Source organism: Mytilus edulis, chromosome 14 (genome assembly GCF_963676685.1).
Source record: "Mytilus edulis chromosome 14, xbMytEdul2.2, whole genome shotgun sequence".
Classification (NCBI taxonomy): domain Eukaryota; kingdom Metazoa; phylum Mollusca; class Bivalvia; order Mytilida; family Mytilidae; genus Mytilus; species Mytilus edulis.
The window spans coordinates 38,186,705-38,213,262 of NC_092357.1; the positions used below are offsets into that span (position 1 = coordinate 38,186,705).

Below are 26,558 nucleotides of genomic sequence, written 5' to 3' on the forward strand. Positions count from 1 at the left end.
AATTTGCCTTTTGTAATCTTGTAAACTCTTCGTCAAGATGTTGCAGGTGCTCTTTAATTTTTGTATTAAAAATCAAAATGTCATCATTACAGCAACAACAAATATTCAGTTCAATTAGTTTATCTTCGTTTATATTTTGCCGGTGCAACTGCATCCAAATTCTAAACTAAATGCAGCATCCATCACTCTTTCTGTTTCTTTGATGCATGTCTTATTGAACAATAGAACTGATCGGATAAAGGAATATTGTTCGAGGCCATACTATATATGTTGCATAAATGCAAGTTATAATTTTATACTTATTATAATTTAAACAAAAAAAGTGCATACAATTTCATTTGTATTTTAACTTTTACAAAATTGTAATTTGTCCAAAAGGTGCGGGCACAAACTACAATTTAAACTGAATTTGAATAAATCACTTGTAACATGTGCATGTACAATAATTCATATTATGGATTTGGTTTTGGTTTTGAAAAAAAGCATTGAAACGCATTTCTACTTTTATATAATATTTATTGAAATTATTCACTATTATACCACAATGGCGTTGATGGCATACATGAAATCAAAGTAACACAATGCATAGTAAATGACACAGTAAAACTTGATAAAAAATACAAAAATAAAGTTCAATATAATTTGTTTGAGCATGTGGTTAATTATTGGATTGGGAATTGCACAACTTCATTTGCTTTTTACATTTTAAACAAGCAATAATTTGAATCCGAAACAGTTTTGAATTATAGAGTCTGATTCTTCTGAAGTTTTAGCTAAACATCAACTTAAGGGACATGAACAGATGATGTAAGAGCCTTAGTCGCATCTCAAACATTTTTAATTCCTCGTCTTTGTTGGAAATCATGTCAGATGGTATTTTGAGGTCAGATAGTGTGCCTTTTATAACTATTATTTACGCTCCATGTTTAAGAACTACGTGACTTTCGACATGTTGTTTATGAATTTTAACAAAAAGAAATAACAACTGTCATATTACCTCGCACTGACGTTTAGGAACTGAATAATTTTCTAAATTACAATTATTGTGTTCTAAACCTTGACACCATCTTTTGAAATGAAATAACATAAATAATAACACTTCGTCAAGATGTTGCATTTCTCATTTAAAATCAAAATATCATCAATATATGCAACTACAAATATTCACTTCATCTGATTTTCTTCGTTTTTTTAGCCGGTGCAACTCCTCCCCAATTTTAAACTATTTGCAGTTCATCACTAGTTCTGTTTCTTTTAGGTGTTGTGTACAAGTTATCATTTTGTACAAATTACAATTCGTACAAAACATTGTACACATTATAATTTGTATTTTGACTTTGTACAAATTGTCTTAATTAATAATACAACTGACAAAAATAATTGTGCAAACTATAATCAGTATTTTAACTGTACACATTGTAATGTGTATGGTGTCCAATACTAGTAAGTACTAGTACAATGATAATCTATAAATATTGCTTTTTGAACATCAAGTTAAAAGTGAAATTTACGTGTCAAATTTAGTTAAATTTTGTACAAATTGTAATTTATACAAGCATTTTTTTGACAAATTGAAATTTGTACAAAATCAATATATACTTACAAATAATTAATAATTAATGTAAAAACTATAATTTGTGATTTTATTGTTTGATACTAATTATCATGATTTTGATTTATAGCGTCGAAAAAATAAAAAAGCGCGAAAACATGTTCTGATTAAGACAAAAAAAAAACATGCCTCTTCCCCCTGTTTTGAAGTTAAATGAATGCTCCTTACCAAGTAAACTTTAAGAACAGATGTACGTCATTACCTACCGACTTTTAAGAGTTGTAAACCACAATGTTTGTTTCCTGTTGATATCTATTTTTACAACAATCATTGAACCGGTTACACCTAGATCTACATGTTGTTATGTCCGGACACTGTGCTACTTAATGAACAAGAAAGTGGCGCAAACGTAACATCCATTAATAAACAATATGAAAAAGAATAAAGTGTACTATGACGTGGTAAAACCTCAAACTTGATTGATTGTTGATAATCAATGCTTATTTCAGCTATCGGGGTAAAATCTTGGCGGTCACTTTATATTGATGGAGGGAAAACAGTAGTGCCTTGAGAAAACAGACAGGAAAATCAGCAATCCCAATCAATTGCCCTTCAACTTTGTACTTTATTTGGCCCATTTTTTTTATTCGAGCGTCACTGATGAGTCTTTTGGAGACCAAACGCGCGTCTGGCGTAAATATAAAATTTTAGTCCTGGTATCTATGATGAGTTTATTTGCAACCACTGGGACGATTCCACTACTGGTGGAAATTTATTACCCGGAGGGTATCACTAGCCCAGTAGTCAGCACTTCTGTGTTGACTCGAGTTATTATTGATATGTTCATAATTATAAATTAACTGTTCACAAAACTTTGAACTTTGAAAAAAATAAGGCTTTTCTACCTCAGGAATAGATTACCTTAGCTGTATTTGGCAGAACTTTAAGGAAGTTTTGGTCCTCAATGCTCTTCAACTACGTACTTTATTTGGCCCATACACATTTTTTTATTCGAGCGTCACTGCTGAGTCTTTTAGAGACGAAACGCGTGTCTGGCGTAAATATAAAATTTTAATCCTTGTATCTATTATGAGTTTATCTGATATCAAACGGACCTGCCACGTGAGTAGTTCGAATTTACAACATCAGTGTTGACAGGTTAGTGATACTGTCGATGGACTTTGTAAACCTCTCTGCCTAGATGAACAAACGTAGCTAATTTGTAAAAAATAGTTTAATAAGGGTACCCAGCTATAAAATACACCAAATTTGTCCGTGTATTGTATCGAAATTTTGCCGTGTGAGCTTTAATTGAATTGGACAGCCCGCTATCAACCATAATGGTTGATTTTAGTCATACTAGAAAGGGGCATACCAAAAAGACATTATAAACTTATCATTGCTCATAAGTATATGTTAGAGAAAGGACATCGCCATGTCAAAAAAAGGAACATTACGAACAGACAAAACAATAGTCTTTATAAATCTTAATGGAAAACTAAAGACTGAGCACCGCCGCGCGGATGTGAAATATATAGATGTCTATGATAATAAATAATCATATTCGTGCAAATGGACTTTGATGTACGTTCTGGTTTAGTTTTTAGAATTGAAGACTTCTACTTTTGCACTTTTTATTCTTTCGGATTCAATGCATTTGTTTTCAGCTGTAATGATAATAATAAGTTATAAAAATCCTCATTCTGTACTTTCAGTCAAATTTTGTATCATCCCATTTTTCTATTTTTGATAATATAACAATACGGAGATGTAAAGTATGCATAACTGTCAATGAAACAAGTACTAGTATTTATCAAAGTCTAGATATCGTACATTTGTAGTTGTTAGAATCTGTAGGTCATCATTCGACCTTTTACAATTAACCTATATGGCCTGCTAAAAAGGTCCTTGTATGACAATATATTACAAGTCTAAACGAAAAAAACCAAAAAATACCGGATTTATGCCAAAACAATTAAGTAAATATTATAGGTATATATTAGACGTCAAATAAATAACAAAACAATATTAGCAGAACAAAATGCGGTATCAACGCATGTATGTTTCTCGATATGGAAAGCTAGCTTAAAGTTATGACTCTGGAAAATGAGTGTTCTCTTATTTTTAATAAGGGACTCTGGAATTACAATCAAATTGGTTCCTGACCATAAAAAATGTTTTAACGATAACCTAATTTCACTGTAAGTAATGCTGACGGTTATAATTTTGTTAACACCGATTCAATAAGTCTGTACTTATCTGAATAATTTTTGTTTTAACATCACATGTTACACGTTTCACAAATGATATCGGATATGTTCCTTACGTCGTAACTACAATCCCCGTCCATTTCATGAATGTGACTTACCGAATGAAACTATTTACCGAATTTGTTATCACATAAGCAACACGACGGGTGTCACATGTGGAGCAGGATCTGCTCTTACCCTGCCGGAGCACATGAGATCACCCTTAGTTTTTGGTGGTGTTCGTGTTGCTTATTCCTTAGTTTTCTATGTTGTGTCATGTGTACGAATGTTTGTTTGTCTTTTTTTTCATTTTTAGCCATGGCGTTGTCAGTTTATTTTCAATTTATGAGTTTGACTGTCCCTCTGGTATCTTTCGTCCCTGTTTTATTCTGTATAATGTTGGACCGACTCAAATTTAAGTGTTCGATGTAGATTAAATATCATTGTAAATAAAGAACAAATTCTTAATAAATGAATTAAATAATTTATGTACAAAACATAAACAAATATATAAAAACAAACAGTATTTATATCATATATCTATGTTGAAGTCATGGCACAATATAAAAATATAGCTTTCTATAATCCTTGTTATCACGTGTTCAATCAAAAACAATAGCATGCCCTTTTTCTGAGTCAAACTTTATTCATAATAAAACACTATCTACAATACATCCCATTGTCATTGTCAGAGTTTCTGGTGTATTTGTGACATCTCAATTAATGTCCACAAATTCTTTCACACGTGCGGAAAAGGTCACTGCATTTCTGCATACACACTGTGTCTATTATGTTGCCGAAGCTCTGTAGTCCAGACTCACCAGGCGAGCATGGTTGTTGAACACATATTTTGTTATAATGTGAATTACACAGTCTACAGTTATTCATAAAAGTCAATGCCTTTGTTGATACTATTGAAACATGACAAATCAGCAGGACCATGATGACTATTACGAATAATAATTTGTACTTCATCTATTAACGAAAGAAAATAAAGAAAAAAAAAGAGTTAAACAGATTTTTAATATAATTTTAGCAGGTTTGCGTTTGAAAGTAAATGTACCTATAGATATGTAAACAATATATCATATATAGAAATCCAAAAGCAAAATGTGTAAAAAGTGAATAACTATTGATCAAAGTACGGCCTTCGACACGGAGCCTTCGCTCACACTGAAAAAACATGCACATATGATGTTGTGTATAGACTGTGACCGTAGTTGTTTGTCTTAATTGTATGCCATGCTTTTGTCCGGCCTTTTTTTTAGACTTAGGATTTTGTTTGTTCTTTCACTGTCTTCAAAGCATCTTATCTGCCAAAAAAATAAACTTACAAAAGTAGCGAACTTCAAGACAAAAATCAAAACGAGAAGTCCTTGATCAAATGGCAAGATCAAACTCTGACACATATTAAACGAATGCATAACAACTGTCATATTCCGCATTTTTTCTGATGTAGAAAATAGTAAATTAAACCTGGTTTCACAGCTAGCTAAACGCATACAATTCCATTTTGTTGACAACGATGTGTTGCTTGGATTTGTATAGGAAAGGGTTTGTAACGGCGTTGCCTTTTGTCCCGTACATTTGAGTTTTTATATTTGAACAATAAAATATTTCATTTGGAATTGAACATCTCTTGTCTCTTTTATGTATACTTTTACATATACTTTATGTACTATGATATATAAACAATAACTACGATAAATATAGCGTTGTGGGAAATACTCAATACAAAATCATAATAAAATAGTAAAGGGTAAAAAAAGTAGCCCTTCTTTGTTGTTAACTAAACTTTGACTTATAATACATACATTGCTACTGTAGTACTTATGAATACAAAAAGTATTGCAGATAAACAAAATCACATTAACTTTGAATGATAAATCTAGATTTTCCTTTACTTCATTTTCAATCAAAATTTGTTTTTCTTAACTTCTTTTAAGTATAGTATGTAACTTTAATGAACAGGAAAATCTTAATTGGTGTAAACAATTTGCTACTAACTATCGTAAAATTCTAATCTTAGATTATAAGATATAGAAAACTTACTATTGTCTCAACTATTGTCTCATATATATATACAGGTATATAATTACTAAACAAATAGGCAAACATAAAATGTTTGCAGAATTTAATATTAACATCGTAAAATTCAAAAGATAGATTCTAAAATACAGAAAACTTACTGTTTGATGTACAAATGTATACAAGATAAATCTATCAATATCAACAACTTTTGTTACATTTTATCCTTATAATGATTGTTGATTTGTTATTTAGTCAATTGATACTAAATAGGATATTAGTTTCCGACGCTACTTCCTTTGAACGGATTTTGTTTTAACCTAAAATCGGACCATCCCGCCATATTTGTTTTTGTCTTGCGTCACGTACCGGGTACGTACGCAAGCATGAAAAAGTAATTCACGTGGGTAATACGTATGGTCCGAGACCTCTACGAATATAGTCCCTAGTGTTGACAGTGGGTTACTTGCCATTAATTATTATACCCCATCTAAATTTATTTCTCCATGATTATAGCCTCAAATTTCAAGTATGGGGGTGAATTTACACTGTAAAAAAATTTGGGTCCAGAATTTTAAAGGAAAGTAGTGATTTGGTACAGCTGAAAAGGTTGAAAAAAATGGAAAACAACACGTTTTATAATTTATTGCGTCCGAAGCGCTTTTCTGGATTTACCTTCATCAGGAACGCTCAAAGCCAAACATTTGAAATCCGAAGATGTATAAGTACCGAAAATCGTTGAAGAGCTATATGTCAAAAATACCAAAAATAAATAGCCAAATTCGTCTAAAGCCAACTTTGCCTGAGGGAGTTGAAACCTTAGTTTCATAATAATTTCAAAATTTATAAACAGACAATTTTAGTAAAGTTTGTTAAATCATGTCAGTACCGTAGCACTGACTACTGAGCTGATGATACCCTCGGGGACTGATAGTCCACCAGCAGAGGTATCGACCCAGTGATGTAAAAAATGGAAAACAACACGTTTTATAATTTATTGCGTCCGAAGCGCTTTTCTGGATTTACCTTCATCAGGAACGCTCAAAGCCAAACATTTGAAATCCGAAGATGTATAAGTACCGAAAATCGTTGAAGAGCTATATGTCAAAAATACCAAAAATAAATAGCCAAATTCGTCTAAAGCCAACTTTGCCTGAGGGAGTTGAAACCTTAGTTTCATAATAATTTCAAAATTTATAAACAGACAATTTTAGTAAAGTTTGTTAAATATTAGCACTTCGGAAGCTGTCAAAAGATTTCAAGACGCCCTAAACATAAAATTGTCCATATTTTGAGTTAGAGCCGATGAAGTTTTCTATAATTTTGATATAATTTGTCCCAAAAGTAGTACAACACACTGTAAAAGTTTCTTTGAGAAAGCGCAGGTGGGATCAATCTAATTAAAGGTGGGATTTTTTTAATTTTTATTTATGTTCTAAAAGAAATGCACTACGAAATAATTGTGTTCTCGGACCGTATAATGAGTTCGGAGAATTATCTTAGAAAAACGGATATGAGTTTTACAATTGTGTTTAATTATAATCATCAATGTAATCAAATTAGAAAAATAATGTTATTAAGACAATCTTTATAATATTTCCGACGTCTCTTCCTATAAACGGATTTCATAATGAATGACTGTGAGCAATCGATCATGATTAAACGATATTTCGGATTTTAATGAAATCCTGGATGCGGTTTAAAATCGTTGTGCTTCATATAAAAACTTTGACATACATATATTTTTATACCATTTGTACTTACTGAATTGCAATCGGTGAACAATTGTGAGATCTAAAAATAAGAAGATGTGGTATGATTGCGAATGTAGCAACTACCCAACAAAATTCAAATGATTTGGATTTAAGCAACCATAGGCCTTCTAAAATGAATATAACCCCATACCGTATAGTAGGCTTTGAAAAAGGCCACGACATGAAAAGCATAAAACAAATAAATGGACAGAACTAACAACTTGATTTAAACAAACAATTTACAAATTTTTTTTATGAAAGACATGAACCAACGACTTCCACTGAACTACAAGTTCCTGACGTGGGACAAGTAACTACCGAATATGGCATATTTGATGGCCCCAGCCCTCAATCTTAACTGGGACAGTGTTGTTACACTACAACGAATTAGGAACAAAATATTAATATCATATGAAAAAGGCTGAACTCATGTGATCGATGCAAAGAAGGTTAACGTGGCACTGTATTTATACATCCATAAAACAAAAAAAGAGTTTAAAACATAAAATACAGATCTGAGAGTACGCAGTTAGTTCAAACCAATATCAACTAAAAAAAAAATCCACAAATCTAAGACTAAAAAATATCAATCAGTACGTACTCAGCAACCAATGGATTTAGTCTAAAAGACGTCAAAAACAGTCAGAGAAAAGCATGACCTTGCGCGATGCCAAGATTCAGGTATCGACAGCATGTAGAGCAAATAATGTGCATACTAAATATATATATAGAACAATGTGGTATGAAAAGAGGGACGAAAGATACCAAAGGGACAGTCAAACTCATAAATCTAAAGCAAACTGACAACGCCATGGCTAAAAATGAAAAAGACAAACAGAAAAACAATAGTATGAGTTGCAATGAGACAACTCTCCATCCAAGTCACAGTTTATAAAACTAAACCATTATATGTGAAGGTACGGTCTTTACACCGAACAGCAAGCTATAGAGTGCCAAAAACATACTAGTGTTTAACCATTCAAACGGGGATACCAACGTTCTATTCTATATATATATATATATAAAAAGAGAAACACGTATGAACCACATCAACAAACGACAACTTCCGAACATCAGATTCTTGACTTAGGACCTAGTATGTAAATATACAAAAGTAATATTAAGTTTGATTTTATTTAACTGATTGTAATACCAATAAAAAAACAATATTCAAAGTTCTAATGACAGTGTTGAATTGGTAATCTTTTATAATACCTATATATAGAGGATTTCGTATGATAGACAATGAGACAATACTTCACAAGTGACCGAAATGACACAAAAGTTAACAACTATTATAATAGGTCACTGTACGGTCTTCAACAAGGAGCAAAGCCCATACCGCATAGTCAGTTTATAGGCCCCAACATGAAAAATGTAAAAAAGAAAACTAACGGCCTAATTAATGTACAAACAATGACCGAAAAACAAATATCACATACTAGTATATATTTGTTTAGGGGCCAGCTGAGGGACGCCTCCCGGTGCGGGAATTTCTCGCTACATTGAAGACCTGTTGGTGACCTTCTGCTGTTGATTTTTTCTATGGTCGGGTTGTTGTCTCTTTGACACATTCCCCATTTCCATTGTCAGTTTTATGTTACACAGTAACAAACGACAACCACTGAATTATAGGCTCCCGAATTAGGACAGGCACATTCAAACATGTTTCGGGGTTAAAATCGTTTGAAGGTTTAAGCCCTCCCCCTAACATAGTATAGTGATGTAACAGTAAAACATAAGAACGAACTGCATTTGAACTTCGTACTTTATTTGGCCTTTTTACCTTTTTTGGATTCGAGCGTCACTGATGAGTCTTTTGTAGACGACACGCGCGTCGTGCGTAAATACAGAATTTAATCCTGATATCTATGATGAGTTTATTATATATAAAATTCAGTTGAAAAGACTTTACTCATCAGATGAATACAAATAATACATGTAACAAAAAGAGTAGAAAACAAGAATGTGTCCTCAGTACACGAATGCCCCACTCGCACTATCATTTTCTATGTTCAGTGGACCTTAAAATTGGGGTAAAATCTCTAATTCGGCATTAAAATTAGAAAGATCATATCATAGGGAACAAGTGTACCAAGTTTGAAGTCGATTGGACTTCAACTTCATCAAAAACTACCCCGACCAAAAACTTTAACCTGAAGCGGGACAGACGGACGAACGGACGAACGAACGGACGGACGGACGAACGGACGCACAGACCAGAAAACATAATGCCCCTCTACTATCGTAGGTGGGGCATAAAAATGACTCTGTGCAATATAAAAATAGAGGAATCGTCCGATTGTAGTACAGTGCATATGCATATATGTATTACAAAAATATTTAGTAAAGTTTTTTTACTGATAATACAATCAATATGAATACCAATAAAAACAATATTCAAAGGTATAATTACAATGTTGTATCGGTCATCTTTAAGAATAAGTGTATGCAGAGGATTGATGAGTTTACCCGCTTTGTAGTCTAAGGTACGGACTGGTAATTACCCGCATCGTAGACTTATTTACGGCCCGGTAAACATCCTCACCGTAAAAATAAGGATGTGCTCACTGTAAAAATAAAGATGTGCTATTCCGTTTGAAATACTTTTTTTGCAAATATATAGACAAACTTGCATACCATATTTTTATATTCTTATTCAATTCAAATTCAATTCAATTCAATTCAATTCAATTCCATTCAATTCAATTTAATTATTGGATTGGATTGGATTTGATTTGATTCAGTTCGATTCGATTCAATTCAATTCAGTTCAATTCAATTTGATATTCAATAAAGTGCGTGCATAACACAAGCTCTACTGATTTTCAAATCGACTGAATAACAAAATACATAGTTTACACACATATTCAAATTAAGAAATATATCTCCTTCATGCAAAGCACTGATTCATTGACTGGCTCTGTCTAACCTTTTTGTTCTTTTTAATTTATAATTTGTTTGTATTTACAATAAGCTATTGAATTTGAAATATTTTGGCTTCGACCATCACCGAGAAGTCATTTATTGTCGAAATACGCAACTGGTACCGTTGATGTAATTAGAAGCGATAAGAATTTAACTGAACATAAGTGTACATGCCTGTCCAAAGTTATGTATCTCTTCAAGGATCGTTTCTTATTAAAGGGTTTTCCCTTTAAAGAATTGATCACGTCATATAATATGTAGCAAACTTCCTTATTAATTATCCAAATTTCAGGCAATTTAATCAACATATTCATTTTATAAACATTTGCTCGTTGTTGAACACTGTATACCGGTTGTTAATTTCTGTTTCATTTTGGTCTCTTGTGGAGAGTTGTCTCATTGGCAATAATACCACATCTTCTTTTTTTTTTTGTATGTAGGATTTTTTGTTTTTTTCTTTCTGTTCGCTGTACCGTCTTAAAATAACACGTTTTTTTAGAATAGCAATTGAAAGTTATTGTATACGAAAAACTGATATAAATTAAAAGAAAAATATAGGTCCGTGTCTTTGTTTTTCAGAAAATTACCCATTGAAAATATGTTAGGAAACAATTTTCTCTAGATTGTTCATACTTCTAACATTGACATCGTTTTTTTCTCCAGATTGTTCATACTTCTAACATTGACATCGTTTTTTCTCTGGATTGTTCATACTTCTAACATTGACAGTTTTTTTTTCTAGATTGTTCATACTTCTAACATTAACATCGTTTTTCTTTCAAAAACTTTGAGAAAATAACAAGATTTATGTTAATTTTCAAATGTTGCTTTTTCAACTATATATAACACTTACAGTGACACAAAGTAAAAAAACAGAAGACTATCGAACATCCTTAATTAAGTATCACCTGTTATTCAAATATCAACTCAGACAAATATACATCGGCTTACTGATAATAACCTTTGAAAACTAATAATCTCGATTTCTAATACTAGTACTCCAGAAGTAAATAATACATGCTTTCTAAGGTCGAAACAATAACAATGAAATATGCATATATTTTTCAATGGTACCAGACTTATAATTCAATACGCAGACGTACGTTTCGTCTTCATGAACCACCAGTAACGCTCAAATCAAAATAGTTAAAAAGCCAAAAAAGTACATATTCCTTGTTTAGTTCGAAACAGACACGCTCAGTTGGCTTTTAAATGTTTACTAACAAAATAAATTTCCAAAGGAAGAGTCGTCTCCTTCCTCGAACTCTTTTATTCTGACGCAAAGTCGATCCGTCTTTATTCATGCTCATAAATACAGTCTGATTAAACGAAAATGCAGCAATTGCTATTTTTAAGTGTTTCGTTTGAATCAACCATAGATCAAACCAATCGCCACAACCACTTCCGACAAGAAAACTTTCACAAGACCACGGAAGGAAGTTAAATCAGCCGATGATGAAGTTGGATAACAATATCGTTTTTATATTATACAAATATAGCCTTTGTATGAGGTCGATACAAGGATATATTGACCTGAAAGAAGTATATTGACATAGAAATTGATGCTTGTCTTAATATATTATGTTTACAACCAACATGCAATTCACAGAAAGAAGATATGTAAAATTTTCTATTTATTGATAATTATATTCGACATTTATAATAACGCATTATCTCTTGAAAATTATCTCTTTGTCTAATGTTAATTGTGGTATAACAGCCTCATTATTGAGAGAAAAAAAAAACATCAAAAGACTTTAAAAAAAAAGAAAACATAATTAAAAAGGTTTATCTACTCTTATTTTGGTGACTCGCTTTCTGCTACTGCACACTTTGTAAGACGGAATACCAATACTTTCTTTTTGTCCTTGACCACCATCTTGTGATGGCTTTGGGTAAGCAACATTTTATCCCCTTTCGGACTTAGACACAATTTACATGGCCATTGGAGGCAACTATCTTGTACTACAACTCCATCATACCTCCCGTCTTTTCCGTTCAGTTGGATGATGGTTTTATGATCAAAGACGGCAACAAGAATTTTATTTCCGCAGAAAGCAATACCACGTGGCAATCTTATTTCCTCGTGCGTGAATGTCCATAGCTTTAGGCCGGTTATGTTCATGCAAATGATAGAACGATTTGGATACCCATCGCGTGACACCACGACGCGTTCTGCGGCGCTGTCTAAAGCAACAAATTTTAAATTAGTAACATTAACATTTATCGATGCATCACGAACCCACGAACTGCCCTGTCGCTGAAAAATGTACACATTTGAGGTAGAACAAACAGCCATTTTTCTGTTGCTGAACGATATTGAATGACACCTTTCGTTTAGAGTTAAAACCTCGCCGGCCGTGATCTTTTTATTTTTTATATCGATTCGCTCGTGTTTTACACGTGACATTTCAGGAAGACAAACGAGAACTTCTTTTTCAGATAAAACAGCCAAATCACCAGGGGAAACTGAAAATCTTGTCATGGCTAGGAAGTTATACTTTTCATCAAATAGTTTCATGCATTTATTTGATGAGTCTGTTAAGACAATATGACCCGAAGCGAGGATAGCAGCGCCCTCTATCGTACATTCGTATTCTTTATCGATTGCAACGTTAAAATCCCGAAGGAAACGAGCTGTTACCATAGTGTCTCGCTCCCGAGTTGTGATAGTCCCTTGTTCTTTAACTTTTGGCTCTTCTAAACGTAATGTTGGAACTGGTTCCTCTCCATCGGAATCCGCTTTTGCGTGTGTCCCGACGGAAGCGACGGAAACAGATTTCATCGGAGAAACACGAGCGACCTCAATTCCTTGTTGAATAGACTGAGATCGTGAAGTTGATGCAGCACTGATATCCGACAGTGCGTTGCTTTCCTCGATGTCATCCAGCTTTAGTGAGAGTTTATCATCACGTGGTGTTCCCTCTGTTAAAGGCTTAGTTAGTTTACCTCTTACCCTTTCAACAGACAGTGATCCAATACTATCAGCTTCGTTAAATGCCTTCTCGATTTCACGGTTTGCCAAATATTTTATTTTCAAGTCTGTCAAGTTTTGCAATACATGCTCGAGTTTCTCTTGCCTTTCCTCATACGACTTGATATGGTCGTTGTATTTTTCAACAAACCGAAGTGGATTTTTCTCTTCCGTCGTACTCATTTCTGTAATGGCGCTCCTCGCTTTTTCTATGATCTGATGGCAAACATTGATTTCAAGTTGTATACCTCCTAACTCTTTATGCTTAACCTCTGCAATAACATCTAGAACTTTTGTCTCCATTTGAGCAAAGAAATCGTTGACCTGTTTCTTCATTTCGATTATTTCTTGTTTGATTTCATCTTCCTTACTTTCGATTAGTTCAACCTGATCTTGACGGTTGTTTAAAATTTTCTCAGTTTCCGTTATCTGAGTTGATAGGTCATTCGTCAAAACGGACACATTTTCCCGCCTTTTTCTTACAGCATCAGCAATCGAATGGACCTTTACGCACGACTTATGCGCCTGCTTAGAGCAAAGGGAGCAAGCAAATACTTCGTGATCCTCACAAAAGAATTCTACTTCATGATCTAAATGACTTGGACATTGTAATGGTGACGTATTCTCTACTTCATTCAAAGCGGTCAGAATGTTTGACAATGCCTCGTTCGTTGGAAGCATAGAAGACCAGTCTTCTGGTTTTTGTCCAGCGAATTCCGACAGACTTGTCTGTTTCTGACAAGTTGGACATTCAAATCCTTTTGCTTTGATCTCAGTTTTATTCTTTTCGACAATATGGTTACTGATACATTGCTTGCAGAAAGAATGAAGGCATACCAACGTCTTAGGATCGTCAAAATTGTTTTTACATAATGGACATATCAGGTATTCCTTTGCAGCTTTTAAAGCAGTAGCCATAACAAAGTATCCTATAAATAAAGTAAAATAAAATTGTTATATAGACCAATAAAAATAAGAAAAACTCATTCTGTATAGTGGGTATAAAATACTTCCCGTTTGAATGGTTTTACACTAGTAATTGTTGGGGCCCTTTGTATATTGCTGCTCAGTGTGAGCCTAGGCTCCGTGTTGAAGACCGTACCTTGACCTATAATGGTTTACTTTTATAATTGTAACTTGAATGGAGAGTTGTCTCATTGGCACTCATACCACATCTTCCTATATCTACTTAATATGAAAAATATGAGACAATTCAATTTAGAAAACTAACGGCATAGTTTTTTATCAAAAATATACAAACAAACAAAAATTATACCAGACATGAACCAACATCAACCACTGAACTACGGGTTCTTGACGGGCACATACAGAATGTAGTGGGATTAGATATGTGTGTGAGCGCTCAACTCTATCCACACCGGGGACAGTGCTGTAACACAACAATGAAAGAAAAACTATGAAATCAGCTGAAAAAGAGCCAGTTACTCATTAGACCGATACAAGCAGAAAAACATCTAACAAAATTGCAGACGGGACGTGGCAGGATCCCGTCCCTCATCCATAAGAACAAAAATGAGATATATATCCATTTTCGTATTTGTTTGAATGAGAATAAATTCCTATGCATTTTTTTTTTATATTTAGAAACTTTGACCCTTCAACAAATTGAAAAACTGACAACGTACTACGACGTAAAAAAATAGATAAAGCAGATATATAAAATACACAAAAAACTAAAAATTAATTGAAAACAATCCAACAAAACTCAGACACACATAACAGAATGAGTATGATGCACCAAATTGAAATGAACCAATTGCACTAAACTCAAATCTTGTAGAAAATTAATTTCTTTCTCATCCGAAATGTCAACTATATTAAAAACAGACATTACAAGTATTCAATTAGAAGAAGATGTACTTTTATTATCATTTATCTTTTGATATGATAAGGTTATTCGAATGATCATTATAGCAGCTACATCCGGGCTTTAATACTTTCGGAACATAGCAATATTGTGAATTAATGAGTATATTAACGCCATCAATTATATTTCATAAATATGTATAGGATAAAAAAAAACTTTTTATTTTCGGATCTCATTGTGTTTCAACAAAACAATAGATAAAAAAAATTTACGCAGACTTTTTATATAAGGACGTATTGCGGTCAATTCGACTTACTTACCGAATGAACTGTATTTACTAGACGCGTGTGCAGTGCGATCATAACATATAAACATAATCATAATTGTTTTGATTAAAAAAATAACTTTTGAGATCGTAGAATTCCCGGTCAAAATATTTTTTTTAGTGATCCCAATTCCTGCGCTTAATAATGGACGAATATTCCGTAAATTAAATTCTTATAATGGTCAATTTGATAATAAGCACTGCTTTCATTAGGGAATTTTAATTAAGTACATGTAACAAAAACGGTTAAATAACTTTAATAATGAAGGATGTTCTCGCTGCATTGAAGACCTGTTGGTGACCTCCTGCTGTTGTTTGTCCTATGGTCGAGTTGTTGTCTTTTTTTATACATTCCCCATTTCCATTCTCAATTTAATACAGGCGATCTTCTTTACACGATAAAGGATGTCATAAAGGCGCGCATAATGGACGAACTTTTCCGGTGAAGAACATAACTTGAAAGTGGTCTATTAACATATGAATTATGTTGGCAGTGTTATTAACTGAATACTTTCATACGAGGGTGCAATATCCAGGGAAAAGGGGGGTGGGGTGTCCTAGGGTTGGTACCCTACTTTTTATTTAACGACAATGCATTTGAATCAGGTCATATGGTTTCTATATTTTTCTATTTCTTTATTTCAAATATAACTGACAACTTTCATTTTTAACATTTCACAAATGGGTGTTGAACGAACATAATTGTGGTCACATTTCTATCAGAGATCTGTACTTAATTTACTACTAAAGCCTTTTATTTATCTATTTGCCTTTCATAATAACAAAATTCAAATTAATAATAAATAAATGAAACTACTTTTTAAACTTTACGTCGATATAAGTTAATAAAGTTGAAACGTACACAAATCAATATTAATTTAACTTACATTAAACTTTTGACACTACGTCTAAATGTTCAGTCCTTATAATTGTTAACTCTATATAAAATTTAAAATCTAATTGTTTAAAAAGTATTTGATTTATAAATATTGATGCAGAACGGTGATTTTGAATTATTTTCCTTTACGTATTGTCTACAAGTGTTTGTAATTGTATAATATTGTTTGAGGAGTTTTCTTTTTAAAATTATAACAACAGTTATCCGATCTCTCCATTACATTGCTTTGGAATTTAACGGTATGCTACAATTTTGAACATGTACACATTCATGTTTCGAGGGGCAGCTTTTCTGCATTTTGCTAACAAATACATGTACGAATATCACTAATCGGCACAAAATGATTACAAAAAGACATATGTAAAAAAGACCAACATGCTTTTTCTTTCTGCTAGTCACAAAATAAAGCTTTTTGTGAAGTGAGTGCAGCGCATGAGTTCAAAACGTCTTCGTACTAGTATATGTTAATCAAATGATATCTCACAATATAATTGTTTTACAATATTGAGAAATGTTCCTCGGAGACGACACATGCTAATAGTTGATATTTAGTGAGAAGTTTCACTGGGGAACATATGATAAAAGAAATGTTCCTCAGAGAAGACACATGCTAATAGTTGATATTTAGTGAGATGTTTCACTGGGGAACATAAGATAAAAGAAATGTTCCTTGGAGAAGACACATGCTAATAGTTGATATTTAGTGAGATGTTTCACTGGGGAACATATGATAAAAGAAATGTTCCTCGGGGACACATGCTAATAGTTGGTATTTAGTGAGATGTTTCACTGGAGAACCTATGATAAAAGAAATGTTCCTCGGGGACACATGCTAATAGTTGATATTTAGTGAGATGTTTCACTGGAGAACCTATGATAAAAGAAATGTTCCTCGGAGAAGACACATGCTAATAGTTGATATTTAGTGAGATGTTTCACTGGGGAACATATGATAAAAGATATGTCCCTCACGGAAGACACATGCTAATAGTTGATATTTAATGAGATGTTTCACTGGGGAACATATGATAAAAGATATGTCCCTCGGAGAAAACACATGCTAATAGTTGATATTTAGTGAAATGTTTCACTGGGGAACATATGATAAAAGAAATGTTCCTCGGAGAAGACACATGATAATAGTTGATATTTAGTGAGATGTTTCACTGGGGAACATATGATAAAAGAAATGTTCCTCGGGGACACATGCTAATAGTTGGTAGTTAGTGAGATGTTTCACTGGAGAACATCTGATAAAAGAAATGTTCCTCGGAGAAGACACATGCTAATAGTTGATATTTAGGGAGATGTTTCACTGGGGAACATATGATAAAAGAAATGTTCCTCGGAGAAGACACATTCTAATAGTTGATATTTAGTGAGATGTTTCACTGGGGAACATATGATAAAAGGTATGCATGAAATGGAATGTTCCTCTGAAAAAGGTTCAGTGACAAATGTTTCAATCATATTCAGGACGAGAACACATAAATAATAAACCTGATTGATAAATTCGGTAATGAACTGGCCAAGATATAGCAAAAGATTTCACCAGTCGCTATTAAATGATGGACACAGTTTTGATAGACAGAAATGTTGTTGTTTTTTTTAACAAGCCACTTAATTACATACCCGTATAAGAGCTCCTTATTTTGCGGAAAGCGTAATGCACTACCTACATGCTGCATCATAATTTATGTCACCTCCATTCTGAAAGGCTGCAAAAGTATACAACCCGCAAAGCCTAACGAATTCCCTACTTTACTATGACTATCAGTGGTTGATTGGAGGAACCATATATTTTCATCTTTACTCAAATCAGCCTCGTGATCAAAATTATTTGGACAAAAACTAACAAGAATCAATAGACCATAATTCAAGATATAAACAAGGAGATAAGGCATACTTGGCAATGCAAAAATAGGGGAGCCTTGTGCGCTCACACACATATTTAAACCCGTCACATTTTTTCCGTACCTTTCAAGAACCTGTAGTTTAAATAAGTAGATATAAGCAAGGTAACATTAATGCCTTAAACAATAAGAAACTTCTTACCGTAAAGTCGACTATTAAAAGCCCTGACATGAACATACAAACATCTTTAAGGGAGCTACCATTTGATTTTTATGGGGGGGGGGGGGGGGGGGGGGGGGGGGGGGGGGGCTAGGATGAAAAATTTTGTCCTGCATTTTTTTTTAGCTGTAATCTCTGTCCTGCCTTTTTATTTTTCACTCTGTTCGGTCCTGCCTTTTTTTTTTTAGTTTATCCTGACTTTTTTTTACCTAAATTGTCGTCCTGACTTTTTTTTTTTGCAAGTGTCTCATCCTGCCTTTTTTTTTACTCAAAACTCCTGTCCTGCCTATTTTTTCAAATTTCATCCTAGCCCCCCCATAAAAATCAAATGGTAGCTCCCTAAATACAGACAAAACCACAAAATCATAACCACATTGAAATTAATGATTCGACGGTAATGACACAATTCAAACGAGAAAAACAGTAGATGACAGCCACAAATTAAACAACAACAACCACTGAACTATAGGCTTTTGATTTGAGACAGACACACACAAAATGTGGCGGGGTTAAACATGTTTGTGGGTGCTTAAACCTCCCTTTTCCTTGGACAGTGGTGTAACAGCACAACATGTTAACAAACTATAGAACTCATTTGCAAGTGGCTTAATGCAAAAGATCGGTATGACAACTTACATAAAAACAATAGACACAAATCCTAGATATAAGAGTACTTGCCAGGGCCGTAACTAGCTTCTTTTAATATTGAGGTAAAATATATTCGCCGATCGTAGCGAGGCGAAAAAAGTTTTGCGAGGGGTCTGGGGGCCGCTCAAAGAGCCCAGACGCTCTGAGAAAAATTACGCAAAATCGTGCATTCTAAGCGCTTCCAGGACTCTTTCTTACATTGAAACGCAATTAATTTTTAGCTATTTCTTTCGACAATATTCTTGTCTCAAAGCAAAAACATAGATTCATTGTAATTTAAGGCTTTTAGGTTTTACGGAGACAATATTAAAAGTAGACCGATATACACATGTAGGATAAAGCAAAAACCGAAATTCTCACAATCATTATGTCTGTCTGCTCTTGTCTTGTATTGTGCTCAGTAATTCAGACTTTGGTGATTTTTTTGTGACTAGATTTAAATATAGTGACAGTGAAGTGTTATACAGTTTAAGTACTAGTACTGATTAAGTCTACACTAAGGATCATCTTGACCTTGTTTTACGGTATTAATGATCCATCAACTATCAAGATGAAGGACAGGAAAAAAACTTTGGCCATTGATCATTTGTATTTTCTCTATGCATTGACTTGTGTGAGATAAGGTCCTGTGCACGTAACGTTTACTCCATATTCTTTTATTTTCAGTTTAAGGGTCACGTTTTCATGCAAGTTTAACCCTTCAATGTAAAAGGTCATATGGCAATACATTGACGTTTTTTTAAAGATGATTTGATACCGGGAATTTAAACCATGTCAGTTACCTAGTTTTATCTACAAAAAAAGAGCCAGTTTTATATTCTTTGATATCAACATGATCAAGTTCAATTCTCCATGCAGAAACGACAATTTTTTTCTATGTCCAGTAGCATCGTATATTCTTAAAATATTTTCTCGTACAATGTCTGGACATCGGTGAACATGCAACATTGCAAAACAATACTTTACAAATGAAAATCAACACTCTGCAGACTATAGTTATAAAGTAGGACAATAAATGAACAAAAGACAAACCCGGGACACAGAAGTACAAACACAAGACCATCAACTCTGAAAACTAAAAGTAAAATAGAAACATGAATCACGAAAAAACATGCAGGGGTGACATCAGAGAGTAAAGAGAACTTGCTTCTTGCTAGCTGCGGAACCGTAGCTCTTAGGTCCTTATGTTATTTTTTTACTATTTGCGGACTATTGCAAGAAACTTTCCGTGAAAACAATTCAGGTTGATATGAAGCCAGTCTTGTTTCAGTTCTTTTTTTTTTTTTTTTTTTGGTAATTTCCAACATGAGGCATTTGCCTCATTTGCCTCAATGTAGTTACGGCCCTGCTTGCAGTTCAAAGCCAATTACAAATAATAAATCATTTTTTCCCAGACTAATGTTTCATAATGATGCAAAGATACAGTAGGATTATCGTTATCTTCATAGCTTCAAATTAATCTCGATTACGATATTATTCAGACGCTGATAAGCCAACAGATATAAGTCGACATAATCTTCCTAATAAATCTTAATTTGGATTTGTTTGGAATAAAGGACGAACTTAAAGTAGATATTACTTCCGTGTGTGTTTGCAAAAACCTTGCACTTCAATACCGAAAGCAACAAACCTACGAAGGCTTGTGTTATAGGACTATTTTGTTATGACATGAATTGTCCTTAATATGGTCATACACGTAATCATAAATAAGCTTTTATCAACATTTTGATTTTTTCAAAATGCCAAGGAGGTTCTACCCCAGAAATTGATTTTCTTAGCTGTATTTGGTCAAACCATAATTCTGTGTCTTTAATGTTCTTCAACTAAGTACATTACTTGCTTTTTTAAATTTTTTTTTTATCTTTCACGATTCCAGTGTAAGTGGTTATTCTTTTGAGACGAAACGCGCGTCTTCCGCATTAACCAGGTGTGTGACAGCTCTTGCTTTCAGATATTAAACGAATTTAACAAAAAATGTCAAATTTAGTGCTTATGAGATTTGTAAATAAGTCAGTCGAATTTGATTTGTTATCGCATGATGCTGTTGATTTCAGTTATTATCATAACACAAACCGCTGTGTTCAAAACTTTCAATTGATCGGTGTTTTGGAACATCATCGTATTTTAAGTAAAAATGTCCTTAAAATCTCCAATCATTTTAGAGACAATATTAGTCAATTTATATAATGCCTAAAACGCCAAGCAAAATTTTAGACAATTCCTTAATTTTTCAAGCGTTTAAAAAAATATATATCTTAAAAATTGCTATAAAATATATACAAAGATGTATAATATTAAATTCAACAACAATCTTGGCTTCGAAATTGAAATGTCTGAAAATCAAATTAATTTTTCAGCTATTTCATAGGGCATGATCAAGCAGGTTGGCTAAAGATCAATGAAACCCCTGTTTACATTTATCAAGGGCAGCTAATAAAGATTTTCTATTTACAATAAGGGATTTGTGCAAGTATGTTTTGCAGTTTCGGTTAGCAATATGACAGATTTTTTGTTTATTTGTCTTAAATAATATTGTGTATGTCGAGAATAACCCATAAAAGAGCAGATAAAATGGGGAGCTGATTCCCCAAATCTAGTTCTTTTCTTGTCAGTTGTCCTTTTTCATAGATCACACCTTTTTACCCACTATATTTCACCCCCATTGTATTGTAACCTCTATATCCCACATCCAATAAGTTGCACCTCCTCACCAATGTTAATTCTGGGAAGAACAGGATTGTCGGGTATGTCGGAGATATTGCATCAGTGTGTAGTTTCCGAGGAAAAGGTTTTGCTGTGAAAAACAAGTTATAAAAAAGAAGATGGCTGTGAAAGATTTGTACTTGTTTTCATTTGGTTAACTCTTCATGATTACCATTGAAATATGAGGTCTGGATAAAATTTATACAATATATTAAAAAGAGAGTAACTGGCAAAACGTGCAAAATGAGGACAAAAAAAAAACAGAAAAAAAAGAAGAAAAAAGTCATGAAACTTAAGAATCAATTAATCTGATGTGCATGAATTTTAAATATACAGAACAATTGGCGAAAATAAATAAAGAAAAGAAAATAATGGTCTTTTAGGTTAAAGAACCCCTATCTATACCCTCAAATATCAATTTCTTGTCGTGGCTTAGCATTAATCCTTTTGATTTTGTGGTTTAAAGGCAACCTACGTTCATAAATAAACACAATCTGTCGTTCGTATTTCCGTTTTAGTAATAAAACTTTCATCAAATATACAAATTTGACATGCAAATAAGATATCAAAGCCATTTATATGTTGATGTATGAAACTGAAGTTCGTTTTGGGAATAAGGCAAAGTATTTAAGTTCGTCTTGGGAATAAGGTATACCGACATTGTCAAGATATTTATACTGAAATGGGAACATTTTTTCATAAAGATTTAATTGATCCTTCACTGTTATGAATCCCCATGGCAACCCAACATAAAAATGTACTTTTTTGTAACAAAATTAAATAATTCAATTTTGGATGTAACACGTTCTCTGATTGGCTAAAAGGTTTTTTACATGAGCTCATAGACATAATTTTGTCAAGTGATCGCGACGTCATTTACGTTTTTATCATGATTTACTCATTAAAAATGGAAATTAAAAGTAAATTATAAGGAATGACGATAATATGTTGTTCTGTCTATGAAATAACAACCTGTAAATGTGGTGACCCGCTGCTTGGGTTATTCAGTGTGCACCACATTTTTGAATCACAGATGTTAATCTTCAAAAACAAAGACATTATTACAATAATTCCTTAAATAAACTCCTTCTAGATACCGTATATTTGTTTTTTTTTACTATCGAATCAAAAAAAAATATATAGGCCATGTTATTATAACCTGGTGTATATACTTTTATTATTACAAGCAGATACGTATTTTTAATATTCTCTGTAAAAAACCATGCTATTTATTGATATACAATTAAAAGTCCATTTGTTCAGTTAAATTGCCCCCATGCAAACTTCTCATTAACCTACATATCAAGATATGTAAAATAGATATGCACCAATTTTAGGAATTGAGCGCAGTCGTTTCAATACTTAGTCTCCCAATGCGCCCAAATGTAATCCGTCCTTGAGAAATGCGCTTTGGTCATGATTTCATTTAAACATACGTCTTTATTTGCGAGTACGGTATAACAAAAGAAATCACACGCAAGTTGAAAAATGTACCACAACAAAATTGTTTAGCCTTTTGTTTTTTTTAAACGTGATTCCAATACCAACTGTCGTTCAGGTGAAAGGGCTTTTTATTTTATTTTTTATTTATTTTGACGTTGGTTTATTATTTCTGTGGATGTCTTTTGGATAGAGTGAATTACCAATCCGATAATGAATATTGCCTAAACCATTGATATAATTTGTCAACTTTTTTTTATATAGAAATTACACGACGGTTGTCGCACTGATGTAAAGCTGGATCTGCCTCTTCTTAAGGGCATACGATACAGTTTTGATTCTGTATTTATAAGTTGATGAAAATTTGCATATAGGCTATTTTTTACCTAATTAAATCAAATATGTAATAAAAAATATACCTTCATGCGCTTCTTTTCGAGTTAAATGAGGTCGAAATTTTGTATATTTGCTCAAAATTCGGATTTGTGGCCGTATTTTCCTTTTAGAAAGAAAGACATAACTTTTTTGTTTTAAAAGATAAACACAAATTGTTTTTTGTTAAATAATTTGTAATTTCTGTATTTTAGAAGTATTCAAAACATTTATGCCTTTTTTGTTCAGAAATAACTCATATTTATCAAATGGTCATGAATTGAGAAAAAAACAGTAATTTTTTGCTGTACATTTATCAAAATTAAAAAAAATGCACTATTTACAGTTTTATAAAATCTGATCTACATAATCTCCCTGCAAAATGAAGCAAAATGTCGGTTTAAAAAATGGGGGTCCATGCACTCGTTTTCGAATTAAATCAGTTTGAATGCAAAAAATCAGTCGGAAAATGCATCTTTTCCCGATATGTCACAGTTTGACGTCGCGAAATAACATTTTACGTTAGCAACGTCATTACCACCCCTGTAACTGTATCGTATGCCCCCAAGGGGCACCTGAGATCACCCTAGATTTGACAATATTTGTGCTGTGTTTTATGTATTGTTGTTTGTCTTTTAGTCGTGATTCAAATTTTTTCATGTCATTTTCAGTTTGGTTTTTTATTTTTTTAGTTTGAATATCCCTTTCGGAACTCTCGATTCTGTTTTATTACAATATAGATGTTCATCTCCTCAACAGAATTAGCTATAGTAAATAAATAAGGCATATTAAGGCATGCAACAACAACGTGCAAAGAAATATAAATGTTTACAATAGCTACAGAAAAAAATCACAATTTCTCCCATGCAAATAATAATTATATGACACCATGCTTATTCAACACCACACTTATATATCTTTGAACATATCTAATAAAGTAAAAAGGAAGAAATGTTCATCTTTTTTATAAAATGATGCATACGTGTTTCTGTTTTTTTTTATATATAGGTTAGACCGTTAGTTTCAAATATTATACACTAGTTATTTTGGAGCCCTTTATTAGCTTTGCTGTTCGGTGTGAGCCAATGCCCCGTGTTGAAAGCCGTACTTTGACCTATAATGGTGTTAAATTTTTACTTTTTGCGACTTGGAAGGAGAGTTGTCTCATTGACACTAATGCCACATCTTCTTATTTCTAAGACTTCTTTAACTAAGAACGTATTTGGACAAAGAGTTAAGTATCAGAAGTAATTAGATATATAAGTATATATAATGTTCAAAAATAATAATTATCGTATTCTGAGAATAAGTTGGAACATAGACCTACTTCTTGTTTAATGATCATCTTCTTGTCATATTTATGAAGGCGTTTTTAATAAAAAATAAATTCTAATAATTTGATATTTATTCTAATTTACAAAGACCTTCTGTTCGAAGGATTTGTATTCAAGAGGTTTCCGACTCTAGTTAAAGAAGTTTTTATTAGTTAAAGAAGTTTTATAAATAAGCAGATGTGGCTTGCGTGTTTATGAAATTGTAGGCTTCTTTTACTGAGAAAGTATTTTCTAACAATTGGTTTAAAGGCGTATTTTGACCAATACTTGTGTTTATTTTTTACCTTTTGCGACTTGGATTGAGAGTTGTCTCATTGACACTCATGCCACATCTTCTTTTTTCTAAAGCTTCATTAACTAAGAACGCAATTGGACAAATAATTTAGTATCAGACATATTATTCATTAAGAACTGTATTTTGTGAATAAGTGGTAACTAAGGCCTACCTCTTGTTTAATGATCATCTTCTTGTTATATTCATGAAGAATTTGTTCATGAAAAATAAATACTAAAACTTGATATTTGTTCTAATTCATCAAGACCTTCTGGTCGAAGGATTATTATACAAGAGGTTTTTGACTTTATATGTCAATCAGAGGCTCTGTGGATGACAAAAATACAGTTTATGTTGTAATAAATGGGATAATAGCTGACGAATCTTATTGGTTTTTATTTCATTGATGATATTTAACGATTTTATTTTCATTGATATGGTTATATTTATAAATTAACTGTTTACAAAATTTAGAATTTTGAAATACTAAGGCTTTTCTACCTCAGGCATAGATTACCTTAGCTAAATTTGGCAAAACTTTAAGGAATTTTGGTCCTAAATGCTCTTCAACTTCGTACTTTATTTAGCCTTTTAACTTTTTTGGATTCGAGCGTCACTGAGGAGTCTTTTGTAGACGAAAAGCGCGTCTGGCGTATATACAAAATTTAGTCCTGGTATCTATGATGAGTTTCTTTATAAAACCCTTTTTATGATCACGACAAATGTAATTATAAAACATGAGTAGAAGACCTTCATTTACAAAAATAAAAAGAACTCGAAAAACATAGTGATAAAATATAAAAAAAACCAAGAACCTTCCTTAATTGACAGCGGTGGGTTACTATACAATACTAACTATTCAAAAAATTTTGGGATAGAGAGATGTCTCACTGAACCGCATACACCATCTGCTTATTCATATAAACAATTTGATAACGGATGGTGTATTTTTTACCTTCATGTTACCTACTGCCAAACTCCTTATCTCAGATACCACCATTTCTCTATAATATCAAACAGATTTTTTTTCAAAATAACAAAAACTAAAAAACAGATACAGAACATGCAGAACAAAAAGTAATAATAAATAACAAAGAAACAGATTAAAAACTAGTATCTCAATTGTTTGTAAAACAATTGAAAGGTCTTTCCATTAAAAATGATGTTTTCGTAATGTA

General features: G+C 32.7%; 1 protein-coding gene and 1 long non-coding RNA gene across 2 annotated transcripts; both read right to left on the reverse strand.

The window, feature by feature from the left end:
• Nucleotides 1-4,269: 4,269 nt before the first annotated feature.
• On the reverse strand, nucleotides 4,270-6,103 carry LOC139502892 (uncharacterized). Its single transcript, XR_011658966.1, has 2 exons — nucleotides 5,991-6,103; nucleotides 4,270-4,776 (listed from the first exon to the last, which is right to left on the reverse strand). It is a non-coding gene; the product is annotated as an uncharacterized lncRNA (long non-coding RNA).
• Nucleotides 6,104-11,123: 5,020 nt separating this feature from the next.
• On the reverse strand, nucleotides 11,124-16,577 carry LOC139502926 (tripartite motif-containing protein 2-like). Its single transcript, XM_071292595.1, has 2 exons — nucleotides 16,526-16,577; nucleotides 11,124-14,414 (listed from the first exon to the last, which is right to left on the reverse strand). Exon 2 carries the CDS (start codon nucleotides 14,401-14,403, stop codon nucleotides 12,310-12,312), a length of 2,094 nt encoding a protein of 697 aa, XP_071148696.1. The 5' UTR covers nucleotides 14,404-14,414; nucleotides 16,526-16,577; the 3' UTR covers nucleotides 11,124-12,309.
• Nucleotides 16,578-26,558: the final 9,981 nt, after the last annotated feature.

Excerpts from the sequence above, each read along its gene's own strand:
- LOC139502926 (XM_071292595.1), bottom strand. The coding sequence starts at position 14,403 with ATGGCTACTGCTTTAAAAGCTGCAAAGGAATACCTGATATGTCCATTA.